General features: G+C 38.4%; 1 protein-coding gene across 6 annotated transcripts in view; it reads left to right on the forward strand.

Annotated features, from left to right (window-relative positions):
- The window catches only part of CACNA2D1 (calcium voltage-gated channel auxiliary subunit alpha2delta 1), a 514,151-nt gene that overhangs the window by 423,232 nt on the left and 73,801 nt on the right, over window positions 1–17,118 (forward strand). For all 6 annotated transcript variants that reach the window (XM_032303892.1, XM_032303893.1, XM_032303894.1 and 3 more), the window contains exons 11-12: window positions 2,018–2,176; window positions 8,309–8,413. In XM_032303892.1, the coding sequence (XP_032159783.1) occupies window positions 2,018–2,176; window positions 8,309–8,413 (264 nt within the window). The remainder of the gene's footprint in view (window positions 1–2,017; window positions 2,177–8,308; window positions 8,414–17,118) is intronic.

A 17,118-nucleotide genomic window follows, 5' to 3' on the forward strand; every position in this document is an offset into this window, starting at 1 on the left:
CGATTCCTATAATAGCCTTCTAATTATTTTCTCTCCTTTGAATTTTGCTCACCTTAAATCCATTTCCCAAATAGCAACTTGCATGATCTCTTAAATTTAATTTTTACATTAAATTATTTTCTATGTGGCTTAAAATCTTTCTGTGACTTGCCTTTTGACAGAAATTCAAAGCACAGTTTTTTAGCATTTCTATTGGACCCTGCACGACTAGCCCGCCTCCCACCACAAACACATTTTATGTCATTGTCCTCACTCACGTGTGACTGAGCTAAACTCTCTTTCTTTATACATCCCTAAAAGGCTTTCCTTTTGTTGTTCTGTTTGTCTGGAATGTTCTTCCTCCATAGTCTTCAATGAAACATTTCTTTGGAATCACAGGAAATGCCATTTCTTGTGCAGATTTTCCCCTGACTACTCATGGTCCAAACTGGAATCCACTTGTGATTTGTCTCTTGGGGAATAAAGCTCTGTTGCTTTAGAGAACTACTCATAATGTGCTGTAATATGTTAAGATGCTCTGCAGGAATAGTTAAAATCCCAGACCCTTATGTCACAGTGCTAGTCTGATCCTGACTCTATGTCCTATGTGCCCTAGGACTATGGGCAAGTTCTTTAACCCCCCAGTGCCTACATTTCTTCATGAATAGTAATAAATACATGCCTTGTAGGGCATTTACAAAGTGGAAATGATTAATATTTGTAGAGTAAACCCAACACATAGTAGGCACCATATATGCACTTACATACACGCGTGTGTGTATGTTTGTGCATAATCTACCTAATGCCTGAAGGCACAGAACTGTCACCTGCCACAATTCTTGACCTATAACAGGCTGACAGTAAATATTTGCTTGCTGAATTGATGAAATGTGCAGTGCACCTTATAATTAAGCTTCATTGATTTTCAGAGAAAAAAGGAACACTTGTTATATTTATAAGAGTATGTGATCAGTTATAAAATTTACATTTCAGTTTGTGATCCACCCATTAAAGTCGTTTAATGATACATTTTTGAGAAAATCTCCAGGATTTCATCTGGGCAGCCCCCTACCTCCTAGCAGGCATGGTATTATTATCATCCTCATTTTGCTGATGTGACACTCGGCGCTGAGAGCCTACAGGGCTCATACAAATAGCAGAGCTAATAAAAGATGGGATGTTTCCACTCGCTTCAGTGCCCTGGATCTCCCTGCAGAGCTCATTGTTCTTAGCTTTTTTTGGAAATACCCAGTGAACTCCATGAATACTTTTTATAGGGTTGGTGATACTAACGTCGGTGATGACTCTTAAATGTTCACGCAGGGACACACATCAGGTTTGATGTTCTCTCCTCCTGCAGCCTCCTGGTTGTTCAGGCCTTCATCATTCACAGCCATCTCTGTCTGCGAGGATCTGCTTGCCCTTGGCCTCGCCTCCGTCATTCCCCTGCCTTCTGCGTATACGCTCTAGAGCGAGCAGTTCTAAAAGGCCACCTGTTGTTCCTGATTCTTTCACCTTACTTTCCCGGATTAACCCTGGTAGAAAGACTGTACCATCACAGTTCAGGATTACTAAAATTCGGTTACTGTCATCGACTTTCTGGCTTTTTCACCCAGCTTCTCCTTAAGAAGGGCAAGCAAGTGGTTAGTTTCTCCTTGAACTCGGCCACATATCACCGTATCTTTTCTGGATTCTGAATACATGGCATTGTTTGTTGGCTTCTCCCCCCCCCCACCCCCCTGCCAAAGGCTCAGAAAATTTGAGAGCTGAAAGGGGCCTTATGTAATTCAAGTCCCAAATTTATAATCAGAGAAACTAAGCTTCAGGAAGGTGAGTGACCGGCTCACGGTTGCGCTAGGAGTGGGGGGCTCAGGTGAAAATTGCTGTTTGATCCTTAGTGAACTTTTGTTCTCCATTTACTCACTTTATGAGAGAGAAACAACGCAACAAGACTGGGATGTACAGGCCACAAATTCAAATAAAATAATGTGATTGATTTTCATGTTCATTTATATATTTACTTTTCTGTCTTTCACAGTTTAACAGCAATGCCCAGGACGTGAGCTGTTTTCAGCACCTTGTCCAAGCCAATGTGAGAAATAAGAAAGTGCTGAAAGACGCAGTGAATAATATCACAGCAAAAGGAATCACTGACTATAAGAAAGGCTTTAGTTTTGCTTTTGAACAGCTGCTTAATGTAAGTATCCATACCGCCCCCCTTTTCTCTCTTATTACTGAGTCACGGCATCTGAATTTCAATATGCTGGTACTTACTACCATCAGTCACTATGAGTTACATAACTGTGCTGGTTTTCATTTAATTTAAAAGCAGATGTGTCCAGGCAGTAGAAATCTTTGAACTACTTTTATTTCTAAATCCAAAATTCAAAAAAACATACAAAATATAGACATTCTTTTTCTTTTAGATCTTTTCTTCCATCATCTTTTAAACATTTTTTTTAAAGATTTTATTTATTTATTTGTCAGAGAGAGAGAGAGCGAGAGTGAGCACAGGAATAGTGGCAGGCAGAGGCAGAGGGAGAAGCAGGCTCCCTGCCGAACAAGGAGCCCGATGTGGGGACTCGATCCCAGGACGCTGGGATCATGACCTGAGCCGAAGGCAGCTGCTTAACCAACTGAGCCACACAGGTGTCCCCTTCCATCATCTTTTAAAACTGCTTAAGAAGCACATTTGTAAGATCATTATTTCATTTTGTATAAGCACTTCCAACTTAGTTGACATATGTAGACTATTGTTTCATTTTGTTCTCTCAATCGCTACTATATTTATCTGGAGACTGGTGTTTTCAAATCCTCCAATGGCTGGTGGAAATAATTTAGTTTTATTTTTTTTTTTATTTTTGAAGATTTTATTTATTTGACAGAGAGATAGGGAGCACAAGTTGGGGGAGCAGCAGGGAGAGGGAGTGGGAGAAGCAGGCTCTTCCCTGAGCAGGGAGCCCAACAGGGGCTCGATCCCAGGACCCTGGGATCATGACCAGAGCCAAAGGCAGCCACTTAACTGACTGAGCTACCCAGACACCCCGAATATTTTAAACATCTACTTGGTTCTTGTAGTTGTTTCTTAATGTACAGAAAGGTCCAAATGACAGACATGAAGGTGAGGAGGACATAAAATAACAGAGCAGGAATTCCTTCCTCGGTGACGATCCGCCCTCCAGACGTATCACCCACTGATATCTCTGTTCAGACTCTCACGCTCCAGCACGCCTACTGTCTGCCCCGTATTACAGCGTGTATCTCACACTCCAGACTCCCGTTCTCAAATGGCTTTGTCGTCTGTTTCGTTTTGAACTCTTCAACGCAGGACTTATCATTCAGCTTTTTATCTCTCATGAAGCAGTATTACTGTGGTGGTTGAAAGTGCGGACCTAAACTTTCTGCACCTCGGTTTCCTCCCTTAGACCGTGGCACATTCCTCAGAGGGATGTAGGTAGGATTGTCCACAGAACCTGGCGCAGAGCAAACCTCATGTGACTGTGGGTTGTTGGCTCGATACTGGTGTCTTGATCATTATGACTATAGTTAACGCCTAGCATATGTCTAGTAGAGGGTCAACTTGGAATTCATACCCTATTTGCTGAGTCACTGAATAAGCCCTTACAGGTGGTCTTATCTACGAATCCTACTTTGCTGTTCCCTGAGTAAACTTCTCAAAGAGTTTTCAGGGTATCTGACTGGTTGCTTCCTCCAGTCATTCATTCAGCCGATATTTATTGGAAGCCTCACAGTTTCCTGTCATTTTACCAGTACTGGAATAGCAGAGGTAAAGCAGACTGTCTGGTGGCAAGAACATCCAGCATGGCACGATTAATGATCATTCCTAGAACAGTGTGTTGGTGCTGGTATGGGGCAAAATCAGTCTGTTTACTTGAGTGGCACCAAAGAGGGATTCGACTTACCCAAAGGAGGTCAGGAAAGTGGGCATTTTCTTGAAAACAGGATTTAGAAGAGTGAGTAGAATTTAGGCAGGTAGATGAGAGAGGGAAAATCATGTCAGATAAAGAGAACGACACGGACAAAGGCACAGACATAGGAGACATCGTGGCACATTGAGAAAGTGGCAGGTGCTTCCCCAAGTCCGGGACATAGCAATATAGGAGCAGTGAGGGAAATAAAAAGGCTGTGAGGTATCAGTTAATGAGGTGTTTAGGGGCAAATGAAAAGTTGATAATATGAGAATGGCATGGTCTAACGAGTGTTCTAAGTTAAGCTGTCCTGGTGTTGGAGTCAAAGTGAAGAAAGGTTAAGGAGAGTGACACGGTAACTAACGGGGTGGTTCTCTGGACTCGAATCCTTGGTGGCTGGTGACACAGGACTCTCGAGAGGGGCACTGAGGGTGGAAAAAGCTCAGTTTCAGTTATGTGGACTTTGAGGTGGTGATTATTTATTAGGTAGTGTTAGATAAGCAAGTAAGGAGACCGGGAAGCCAAGCAGCTCAGTGTTGCCATTTCCAGCAGGAATTCTCTTTGGTAAAGTGTATAAGTTTATTAAAGGGTGTATGTTCGTTAATTAGAAGGATGAAAACTCAGAACTTGGAGATTCAGATGTAATGAACTCTTCGATGACAATGTATTCTTTCTGCAGTAAAGAAATAGAATTTTGTGGGCTTTTTCATAGAAGTTCTTTTTCTTTTGAGCCAATCAGGTTTTTCTAGATTGTGGCATTTTGATGACCCTTCTTGGTATTGTTAATTGTGTCACTCCATTCCCTCGTATTCAGGTTTCAGTTGTGAAATGATAAGGGGTCTCAAGCCTCGTGTACTGTTTCCAAGGCTGTCTCATTAGAGAGGCCACAGTAACTCCCAGATTCACTCCTGGTTGCTGATTAAATATGATTTAACTCCACTTGGCCTCTCACAATGCCTCTACTGCCAGTTGTAAATGATTTTTAATATGTTCTCAGTTATTCCTGAAATAAGTCTCAGATGTTCTGCTTTCCACATATCCCTTATGTATTGCTATTCTTTATTTTATTTGTAGTAAAGATTTTATTTATTTATTTGACACAGAGAGAGATCACAAGCAGGCAGAGCAGCAGGCACAGAGAGAGGGGGAAGCAGGCTCCGGGCCGAGCAGAGAGCCTGATGCGGGCTTGATCCCTGAGACCATGACCTGAGCCGAAGGCAAAGGTTTAACTCACTGAGCCACCTAGGGGCCCCCGTTTGTCATTTTAAAATAATTCCCAGGGGCCTGGGTGGCTCAGTAGGTTAAGCAGTTGACTCATGATTCTAGATTTGTAGAATTGAGCCCAGGCATGGGCAGTGTGCTCAGCGCAGAGACTGCTTGTCCCTCTCCCTCTGCTCTTCCCCTGCTCACACGCACTCTCTCTCTTTCTCCCTCTCTCTCTCAAATAAATACATAAATAAATAAAAACTTAAAAATAACTTCCCCAGATGTTATTACTAGTCTTATTCAAAGTTGAAGCAGATTTTCTTACCTATTTCCAATACTTGCAGTCTTCTTGTCCCACAATGTCATTCTCTGGTTTTTGTTTGTCCTTGTAAGGGTTATCATTAAGATCCCTGAAGCAAGTATCAAATAGGATTAAATGTCTCACTTATCCTACAGTACACCTTAAACTGAGATTTGAGTTAGTCCTCAGATGGCACTTCATAAAATATTACAAATCAAAAGGCATTTTTCAAAAAAAATTTTATGAAGTCCATAAGTGATAGCTGGTGTGCTGTGTCATGTCTGCACGGTGATACAGGGAAACACAGGGATACACTTAACACAATTTGTTATGAAATCACGTATTAAAGTAAATTACCAACTCTACTAGTCATTTTATTGAAATAGCCAAGTTCTTTCCTTTACTCAATTTGTTACAAACCATAACATAATTGTTAGGATTGTGTGATTCTTTAGAAAATTGCAAATCCTCTGACTAGTTGCTGACTTTGCCTATCACGCATCTACTAAGAAGGCTACTCCTGGGAAAGATCGTATTGAAAATGAAACATTTCTTTATTCACCCTTTTGTGTATGTCTTAACATCTCTCTCTCTCTCGGGAAATATTGTTATTTTAATTACACGACTGATCAGCAAGAGCCAATGTGCTTACTTAACTGGTACTTGTGTTCATTGATACTGTTGCCCCCACTACTTCCAAAAATGAAACCAAGTCCTTATGTAAAATTCTTAATCACTTTTCTGTAACAGCCCTTTAGGTACATATTATGTAGGCAGATAAAAAGAAATCATCAAAGAAATTAATTTTAGTTAAGGGATTTCAATGTCGTTCACAGAGGTATTTTGATGATAAAATATGTAACTTTTTATAGTCAAATTTTCAGATGGCTTTCTTCACAGATGAGAACTATGCTTGAATGTGACAAATTGTAATATTTAATACTTGGGTTTTCACAATACTTGGTTAACAGCTTTAACTGCCAATGTTCTAATGGCCTAATCAATGGGGTGAGATTATATGAAACAGGATCTTTTCATCACTAGAGTTGTCTTGACTAATTTTTACAAAGGGAAATGGGATTTATCTTCTTTGAAAAGTAAGATAGGGTATAGTCTTTCAATAAGCCTAAACACTGCTTAAGGATTAACATTTTTTTTCAAAAATATTTCTCACTTAAAGGCCAAGGCCGGTGCTGTCCAGTACGATAACCACAATCCCATGAGGCTTATTGAGGCTTAAAATTATGCCTTGTCTGAATTGAAAAATGTGCTGTAAATGTAAAATACACACCAGAATTTGAAGAGCTATTATGAAAGAAAAAAATGCATATTATCTCAATAATTTTGATATGGATTTCATGTTGAATCGACAACATATTGGATGACCGGGTTAAATAAAATATGTTAGTAAAATTAATTTCAGAGATTTCTTCATACTTTGATTAATGTGGCTATTAGAAAGTTAAAATTAGGGGCGCCTGGGTGGCTCAGTGGGTTAAACCTCTGTCTTCTGCTCAGGTCATGATCCTGGGATTGAGGCCCACATCGGGCTTTCTGCTCAGCAGGGAGCCTTCTTCCCCCCACCCCCGCACCGCCTGCCTCTCTGCCTGCCTGTGATCTCTGTCAAATAAATAAATAAATAAAATCTTTTAAAATTACAAATTTGACTTGCATTATACCTCCAGTGAATAGTACTGAGCTGGAGCCTTGACATTCTCAAAGAAGCTGAGCATTCATAAATTAGTGTAATCTTTTATTCTGAACAGTTTTTGTGAACACATTCCACCACAGTAGAAGTTTGAGACTAATTTCAGAACTTACAAGTCCACCTTTCTAAATTAGTTGTTCATTTTCGTGGCCCCTTGGTGCTAATCCATTGTTCTCCTATGCCTGACTCTTTGGAGACCTTAAAGTTTACAAGAGGATTTGCCACTGGAATTGAGTCTTTTAGAGTTAGAATATGTGTGTGGATTGAGAGAAGATAGCAGGATATTCTGGGATTAGGTATTGGCATTTGCAAAGATGTAAGAGCGTTGGGTGTTAGGGATCAACTACGAGTTTATAATTTTGGACAAGTAAAGTGAATAAAGTAGGATGAAGAAGAATGAAAGGGAGCAGAAATGTTTGCAAATGGGTTGAAAAAAATGTGGGAGGGCATGCACATTTTTCGTTCACACTGTTTCTGGTACAAATTATAAGGGCATAAAATTGACATAATAACCATTAATTTAAATCTATTTATTAATCAACCATGGAGAAGTTATTCTATACTAGGTTCTTGATCAAAAAACAAATCTTCGGAGAGCCTGGGTGGCTCAGTGGGTTAAACCTCTGTCTTCAGCTCAAGTCATGATCTCAGGGTCCTGGGATCGAGCCCCGCTTCGGGCTCTCTGCTCCGCGGGGAGCCTGCTTCCTCCTCTCTCTCTCTGCCTGCCTCTCTGCCTACTTGTGATTTCTGTCTGTCAAGTAAATAAATAAAATCTTAAACAAACAAACAAACCTTCATGTCCTTATGGCACTTAGATTTAATCAGGGGAAGCTAGCAATAAACAAACAAAATAGATACTGTGTACATAAAAGCATGGAAATGCTATGAGGGAAAATACAATCTGGGAGAGACATGACCCTTTAAAACGTAGTGTTCAGTCAAGTCCTCGCTGATAGGTGACATTTGATCACAGACGAGAAAGAAGTGAGACCTGTGGATGATGGGAGGAGGGGAGGAGGCCTTCGAGGGATGGGCCTGTTCTGATCTCAGAAATGATTCTTTAGAATATCCTTACTGAGCAGATCTGTTACCCAATACCTACAACTTATTCATGTTCATTATGTATTGTTTTATATTCCTTACCTTTTATTGTGAATGATATACATTCTTTTGTTTTCTTTGCAGTATAATGTTTCCAGAGCTAACTGCAATAAGATTATCATGTTGTTCACGGACGGGGGAGAAGAGAGAGCCCAGGAGATATTTGCCAAATACAACAAAGACAAAAAAGTGAGTACAATTTTCTAGTATTTTATTTTTTTAAGATTCTATTTATTTATTTATTGGACAGTGAGAGAATAGGCAGAGTGGTAGGCAGAGGGGGAGGGAGAAGCAGTGTCCTCTGCTGAGCAGGGAGCCTGACACGGGGTTTGATCCCGGGACCCTGGGATCATGACTTGAGCCAAAGGCAGATGCTTAACCTAAGCAACTAAGCTATCCTGCCAACCCAATTTTATAGTATTTTAATCTTAATGTCAATGTAGGTGGTTTTTAAAGAGACCATCAGGCAGGGTAGTAAGAAGGGATATTAGTGTGCCAATTATCAAGTCATACAGATCATAGATTATAAACCATTGGCTAAATTACAGAATGATTAAGAATTATGTTTTTATGTGATTCATAATGACCTTACATCTAATTTATTAATAAAATAATTTGGACCTATAAAATCCTATTTGATTTTTATATATAAATTCTATATAAGAAACTATTATAGGAAGAGAATAACCAGAAGAGAACAGAAAATAGAAATAGTTTGAGCTTTTCTAGGATAAATTTATGATTATTTAATTATTAAAGATTATAATAATACTTAAACTTCCTGCAGATGCCTAAAAATTATCTTAACAGACATTGTTCTGTTGATTTACAAATAAATCAATTTCTAACAGCAAAAACTATATCCTTATTTGAAAACCTTTCTATTTTTGTCTACCTGAGAAGTAAAACAGCCAGTTCTCTTACCAGCAAAATGGGTTTATTCAGGAATAGCAGAAAAATTTGATCACAGGACGGTGAACCGTGGCAGGCCATAGGCCTGTGCCCATATCAAAGAAAAGGAACACTAAGCTATGCGGGGGGGGGGGGGGGGAGGGGGGGTGGCGGGAGTCAGTGAAAAGCTGCTTTGAGCAAAAGTCCATTGGAAGAAAATCAGAGGTCAGGGTGGTGATGGTTTCTCATTGGCTGAGTTGAGGTATTTTGTTATTGGCTGAGCTTGTTGCTGGGCAAGGAGAAACTCTCCTGCTGAAGTAGTTAAGTAGGCATCTTCTGTTGCAAATGCAAAGTACCTCTTTTTTGGGGGTCTGTGGCTGATGAGGGGGTGGTGGTGATGACAGCTCCCCCTTCCCCTTCTGGTCTCCCAACACTATTTTAAATGAGATGATCTTCATTCAGTTATACAGTTTCAAGAAAATATCTTAGACAGATTATTTGTATGGTGTGTAAAAAGTGTTCTATTTCAGTATGCAATGAAGAATCTGAAGACAAGTGTTTTGAGGTTGGAATGTATTTTTTTCATTGATTGTTTAACTGCAGAGGAAAGTATTGTAGGGAGACCTGTTTTGAATGTCCTTCCATGTAGTGAAAACTGCTGATACTATGGAGAATATCAACTGTGACTATTTCTCTAGCAATCCTACCATCAGCTTATTTCATCTTTCTTACTGACTCTTTGCATGTGATAAGAGAATGATTCTCAACTTGGTATTTTTACAATGTTAAGGCTCTGTTTAAAAAAAAAGAGATGATATAAATCATTTTTTTGTGTTTAACAAATTCCAGAAGAAATCACATATTTATCCAGAAGTCTCTTCTGAATAAAATGCCAAATTTACTTTGCTTTTAATTGAACTTTTCACCATTTAGAAAGGCGTGGTTCATTATGAGCTCTAGTAGACTGTTTTATATGCATTTCAAAAACTAAAAGACGAGAGGAAAAAGGTGAATTAATATATTTAGATAGTTTTGCAGACACAGTGCTGTGAATAATTTGGTACAGTATTGATGAAAATTTTTGGAACACTTTGAAATACTCAGATGCTTTTTAGCCTATATGTGATTGGAATATGATTGAAGAATTAAAACCATATACACACATAATAACTTCAAATTAATCACAAATCTTTTTAACACGGAGCTCTTTGAATATATATATGCTGTGGTTATATCATGACATAAGTTTACTGTATTGGTTGAGGGTTTTCGTTTTTTTGTTTTTTCCTAAATACGTGCTGATTTTAATTGTATGGAAATACCATTTCTTTTGAAAAAGTTAATAAATTTAACCATTGACTGAATACTTAGAAATGATAACTTGATGTTAGGAATAATTCTTTCTAAGAAATTATCAGAGGGGTGCCAGGGTGGCTCAGTAGGTTAAGTCTCTGCCTTCGGCTCAGGTCATGATCTCAGGGTCCTGGGATTGAGCCCAGCATCGGGCTCTCTGCTCAACAGGGATCCTTCTCTCTGCCTGCTGTGCCTACTTGTGCTCTCTCTGTTAAAAAAAATAAGTAAAATCTTTAAAAAAAACATTATCCGAGTTAACGGTCATGGGAAGATGTGGGTGCATTAATCTAAGATACCATTTTTCAAAATTCAGGGCAGTGATTGCCCCTTGGAAGATGTCCCAGGCTCTCCCCTCCCATATTAATGTCTTGAAACACTGCTTCTCATCCCCTTCACCTTTTACAGAAACTCAAGTTTTTAAACAAAGCATTTTGTGACATCCTAAACCACATAATAGATGAATCCTATCACATTCACTTCTGCAAAACTGATGAATCTAGTCTTAGCGATCCTGCTGTTTGTCTGCTCGCATAGTGACTCCTATGCTTTATGGACACTTTAGGGCCACACAGCATTATTAAAGCCAAAGCAACTTTGGAAATGAATTACACTTAGTTTCTGCAATTGAATGCTATTTTTACCTGACATAAAAATGAAAATGTTCTTGGAATTACATGCTTTATTGGTTCTGTGATTCTGCTTTCAGTGGCTGTAGAAAGTTCTGTGATGAGCACACACTCACACGTACATGCTGACCTACATGCACAGGTGGAGCCACACACATTTCTCTCTGTTTTAAACAGGTGTCCTCTCTGGCCATTGTATCTCCGCGAACAAGAGACCATGTGTGTGACTTTGGCATGCGGTTTCTCATATAAAGGTGTAGATTAAAAGCCAACAGGTGGTTGAGAAGTAAGGGAGAGGTGAGGAAATAGAAATCTGGATATACTTATTTTCTCCAAAATCCTTGCAAATTTGCTAAGAAATATTGGGGGGGGAAGTAAGATCATCAACTCTGGGTCAGGTTGTTTAGATATGCAGGTATGGATGTATATACACACATATGTATTTTTAAGAATGGAAGAGCTAATTCATTAGTCTATGTTATGGATTAGTAAAGGGATACCCACACGGGGAAAGCTTATAGATGCAAAATCGAGAAATGATAACTGATAGAGATCCTTGAGAAAGGAGGGACAAAGAGATATAGATCATAGATTTCTGATTTGAGCAAACAGGAATTCTGTTGATGGGAACACTGCTGTCCCCCATGTCTTTTGCTCTCTTCTGTTTTGCTCATTGGCGTACCATATTTCCTAATGCGGGAAAACTTTGTTGAGCAAAAATTTCATCTCTTGGTATTTTCAAATTCTATATCCACTAACAGTGAAGATAGAGGATAGCAGATGACAACTTTTAAGTCAGACGTTTGAGCAGATCTGTATTTTGTCAAGATACCATTTACATAGTTAATTGTTTATGTGAAAGACCTATAGTGTGTAGGTATATGTACATACTGAAGATAGCATGTATGCTATCTGAATATAATTGAAGACCATAAAAAAATGTCTTATATAAAAATTTCTTACTATGTATATAAGTTTCTTATATGTATATAATTTTACACATACATATGTGTGTGTGTGTGTGTGTGTGTGTGTGTAAAAGAAATTTTTTCACTGTCTTCAAATATGAATTCAGATGGTTTTGGATGAACTTGAAGACCCCTTTCTAACTTCTCGATATTCAGAATTCCACTGTCCCACACCTTGTGAGAAGATTGAAGCCCACAGATACTGATAATTGACGATCTTTGTCACATAAGGTTGTGTATGACACAGAATGTTCAGTAGTTTTGCCATAAGCATTTTTCCCGTAGACATCTTTGCCACAAGCATTTTCATTGCAAACATTTTCACCTTATAACTAAATGGCCATAAGGCAATCTTGCTGTAAAATAAAATAAAATAAAAATTTAAAAATTGACAGATCACTTTGACAATTTGGTTTCTCAAACTGGTTTGATAGTTTGATTTCTTTTCTCTATTGTGCGTACTGCATTTATGGATTGTATTCCCATTTCTGTATGGCAGAAATGTTAGCCCTCAAACTGGTGTATACACATTTCTTATAGAACTTTAGAATGTCTAGCACTGGACATGTACCAGTATGCAAGGAAAAAACAACTGTGGAGCATGCTTTCACAATACAAAAAAAAAAAAAATTCAAAGCTTAGTGACAGATAGGCATCCTAGTGTTTGGAGACTATTACCTGTCACAAGGTGAAGGAAGAGATCTTAGCAAAAAAAGAAAAAAAAAGGCATGATGCCGAAGGATGAGACAAATGAACTAGCCAGAAAAATCACAGAAAAATATTAACAGTAAGACTGAAAGACTTTAAAGACTAGTGCTTAGGTATAACCCACAGAATAAAAGCAGTGAGTTTTGTAGCATTGCTCTGAATCTGCAATATACATTTTGAATGTATTCAAGTATTTTGTATCTCACAAGAAAAGTCTTGTAAAATCTTTGTAAATAAATGATGCTATTTAATTTTTTGTGATTTTATCTTCTATAGCAAAATTGTCTTAAAGCCAACACTTATGCAGTCAGATGTTTGGAGTGAAATTGCTTGCCGCAAAGATGTTTACTATCTAGAACCACGCATGACAGACCAGTCCCCTACTTGGAAAATTAATATTTGTTACATAACAACTTGATCAACTCAGATTTTCACCAGCCGCCTTATCTTTCAAATGGCCGGCATGTAAAAATCTGATAGGTTGAATAAAATAAAAACTTTAAAGACTCCTAAAAGTTCTGCATGTGATTAGAGCTTTATGTTAAAACCTATTCTTCAACAACAAAGTTCATTTGTGACTCTCGAAGTAGCAAAATTACCAAGTCATAACGAAAGTTGGATGAGCCTTAAAAGAAAAATCTGAAAACTGCTCTTTGAATTCTGCCTTTTCCCCCAAGCCTCTTGCTTGGCATCAGCGTTGCTGCTAAATGCTTCATTTACATTCATTTGTCATCCCGATGACATTAGAAATCAGTCAGAGCAGCCCAGGTAGGTGTGCTGAGGTACGTCCATCCAGAGAGCTGATGAATGAGGCTGCAGATAAACAGCACAATTTAATGAGGCCAAAAGGTTAGAGAATTAGGACAAAATGTTTGGGTTCTTTCGAAATGCATTACTCTTGGGAATTAATCTACCTGATTATAGATAGGTACAGCTTTAAAACGGAGTCTGTGTTAATCTCCTCACACAGCTGTTCCATATTAAAATGCGTTCACTTTATAATCTTTACCTGCAGCAATGCTGTTCCTTAGGGTTCACCCATGTGTATGACACTTCCTTAAAAATGGTGCCAAAACTAAAATGAACTCTATCATAAAGTCCAAACAAATGAGTAAAGGAAAGTGAAACCAGACACAGAGTTGAAAGATAACTCCCAGGCCCAGCGAAATTAAAAATACTTGATTTTCTGTAGAATAGCAGAAAGATCAGTTAGCCGTACACACTGAAGATCGTCTAGTCCGGTAGAAAACCGTCCTCGGATTCTTAGCTTAATTCTCAGAAGTAATCAAGAAATGCAAAAGCATCAAGAATTTATAAAACCAAAGTTTCAAAATAATGAGTAAATTGAATAAGAGGAGCAAATGGGAACTATGACAGACTGATTTCAAAATAAAGAATGCATAGATAAAATTGTAAGAGGCTGACAAGAGATGCATTGTTACTTTTTAAAAATTATTTAGAAAGTGATTAGGGATGTCTTTCCTATTTTTCTGTCAGATCCATGGTAGAAAGAAGTAATCTGTAGCCAACAAATATCTAAAGCAAGTTAAAAATGATGTAATATGCCTATGTTTTATATAGTAACAGTGAACACAGTCAATTAATTTTTCAAAAGGTGGTAAGGAAAGTAATTTGTTGCCTTCTCTCTTGTCCCTGCCTGGCTCCTCCCAGGCAAGAATGAAACCTTTGGAAGCAATGTTTGAATATATGTGGCGTTCAGATTTATAAAATATGTAATACCATTTAACAAATGCACTGCTCTAAAAAAGTTTGCTTTTAAGTATTTTGCCACGTTCAACAGTTACCAAAAGTTTTCCAGCTTTAGAATGGAAAATGTACCTGTGGGGCACCTGGGTGGCTCAGTGGGTTAAAGCCTCTGCCTTCAGCTCAGGTCATGATCTCAGGGTCCTGGAATTGAGCCCCACATCAGGCTCTCTGCTCAGCGGGGAGCCTGCTTCCCTCACTCTCTCTCTGCCTGCCTCTATGCCTACTTGTGATCTCTGTCAAATAAATAAAATCTTAAAAAAGGGAGAAAAAAAAAAAGAAAATGTACCTTTGTTCATAAAAATCAAGGATGATATTTATGCCAGAGTTACTATAGAGTTGAAAAGAGTAATTGCCAGTAACATTGGCCCTGCCAGTAGAGAGATTATCCATTTAACTGGCATGGGTGTGTGTGTGTGTGTGTGTGTGTGTGTGTATGTGTCTTCCTCTCTGACAGATTTATTTACATTTGTTTCTCTTAATATAAAATTAATGTTGACAGGTCATTCCCTGAACTAAGGAAAATATTATCAGATACATTCTCTTCAGGTTTCAGTCAGAGTACTACCACACATTTTACAGACTCCTTAACTTAATATCTAAAGTCTAATGAAAAATGAAGTTAGGGATTATAAGAACTGCAAAGTATATAGAAGACATACAGAAAAATGTACAGTAGATGCACCTGAATTAATCTCTAGGTAGAATCCTGTCACCTAGAATCAGGATTGCCCTTTGTTTGGGTTCAGTAGTTAGACCAGAAAAAGCCCGCTGCTCTGCATTCTCTGAGGCTGCTGGCTTCTCCGATGAAGAATTCCGCTTCCCACAGACCTCTGCAGACATCTTTGCTGCTCAGTCTTTGTGGGCACTCCCTTTCCCCCAGACTCCCAGCAACGTCTGTCCTCTTTCATTCTCCCAGATTCCCCTTTTCAGTTATTTTAATTATTTGTTCACTAGCCTTGAACTTCCCTCCATGAAGGAATTTGTTCTAGTAACACAAAACGACTTTAAAAAGGAAAGCAAAATGCAATGGTCAAGTCGGTTTGTATACATGGTCATAAAGAACCAAACATGTTTGTCACGTGTTACGTGTGGGTGCGTAACACAAATACATTTGGGATTATGTCGGTGTGTTACGCTTACTGGTGACAGTTCTAGTGACTCACGCTTACGTTATGAGATGATGAGATGGGCTTGAAGCTCTATGAAGTGGGTGTTATGTCGATCTGTAAAGGGACCTTCGAATCCTTTGGGGCTAGGGCAGTGCTTGCTGCCCGTTGTTGCTAAATATTGACTGATGGGTTAGATGTATCGGTAAATACGCAGTAAAGAAGCTCCTGAGGGGACCAACTACAAGAAATGCGTAAATAAGAAAAATGTAATAGCTCTGTTCTTCTTTTAAAAGATAATCATTTAAAACAATATTTATTTCCTTCTGCTTGGAATGTGGAGTAGAATTGATGTTCTATTCTTGTATATATCATCTTATGAGGAAGGAGGGTTTACATTTACATAAGAAATGGTTGCATTGATGGCATCTTTCCGTTTACTCTAATCCGTCCAACACGTAGTTTTTCACAACTGCTCTCATTACTCGTGCCAGTGAAGTATTTGGCGTTACCCAAGAATATCTGAAATAAATCCATATATTGCTTCTTTTCTGACCTCCTGGCTGATGATGGTCTTGGCAGAGCTACAAATTGCTTGGATATACAGTGTGCCCATAGCTTATTCCTCCTTAATCAGGAACTATAAACGTATGCAGAGGGAAGGAGAACTAGAAATTACTTACTTATGATCTGACACTGTGAGCGTGAACTCACAGTGTCAGATTATATGACACTGTGAGTTAATTATATATTAATTGGTATTAATAAGTTTTAAAAACTGACATAATTCCAAGGCATGTATCAATGTTGTTATCCACCCAAACCGTAGGACCCCGGAGAGAAAGAGCTGCTCAGTTCTGTTTAATAAGATCACGTATGCAAAACCTATGTGACTACTGCATTTCGTTTTCCTTTATAAAGTGATTTGGTGTTATTTGCCTGTACAAATTCAATAGTCCTTGATTAACTTCTTGCTTTGCCAGACCCTAGGAAATTTCATGTAAATGTATCTCATGGACACAATGGAATTTAGACTATATTGGCCCCTTTTCTATAGGTCATCGCTAAATGTAATAAAGCAAGCCAAATTTGTTCTTCTTAGAAAGGTGTCATTTTGAGTTATTTTGAGTTCTATTTGAGGCATAGTAGGCTAGTGTCTCACTCATGGAAAATATAACCCCGTAGAAATCTGATAATTTGATGGTAGAATTTGTAGTCCTCTTCCTCCTCATCCTCATTACCATGGTTAATAGTGATTGAACTTATAATTTTCCATGTAACATAAAAGCTTTATATGTATCATTTCATTTACAATGGGGATGATCATATGATAAAAATATTTTTATGACCACCACCACCACCACCACCACCAATCATCATCATCCCCATTTTGGAATTAAGAAAACCAAAACTTAGCTTGTTAAAAGTCATACAGCTACTAAGTGGCAGAGTCAAGAATTTAAATGATCTCCAGA

Source organism: Mustela erminea, chromosome 11 (assembly GCF_009829155.1).
Source record: "Mustela erminea isolate mMusErm1 chromosome 11, mMusErm1.Pri, whole genome shotgun sequence".
Lineage (NCBI taxonomy): Eukaryota > Metazoa > Chordata > Mammalia > Carnivora > Mustelidae > Mustela > Mustela erminea.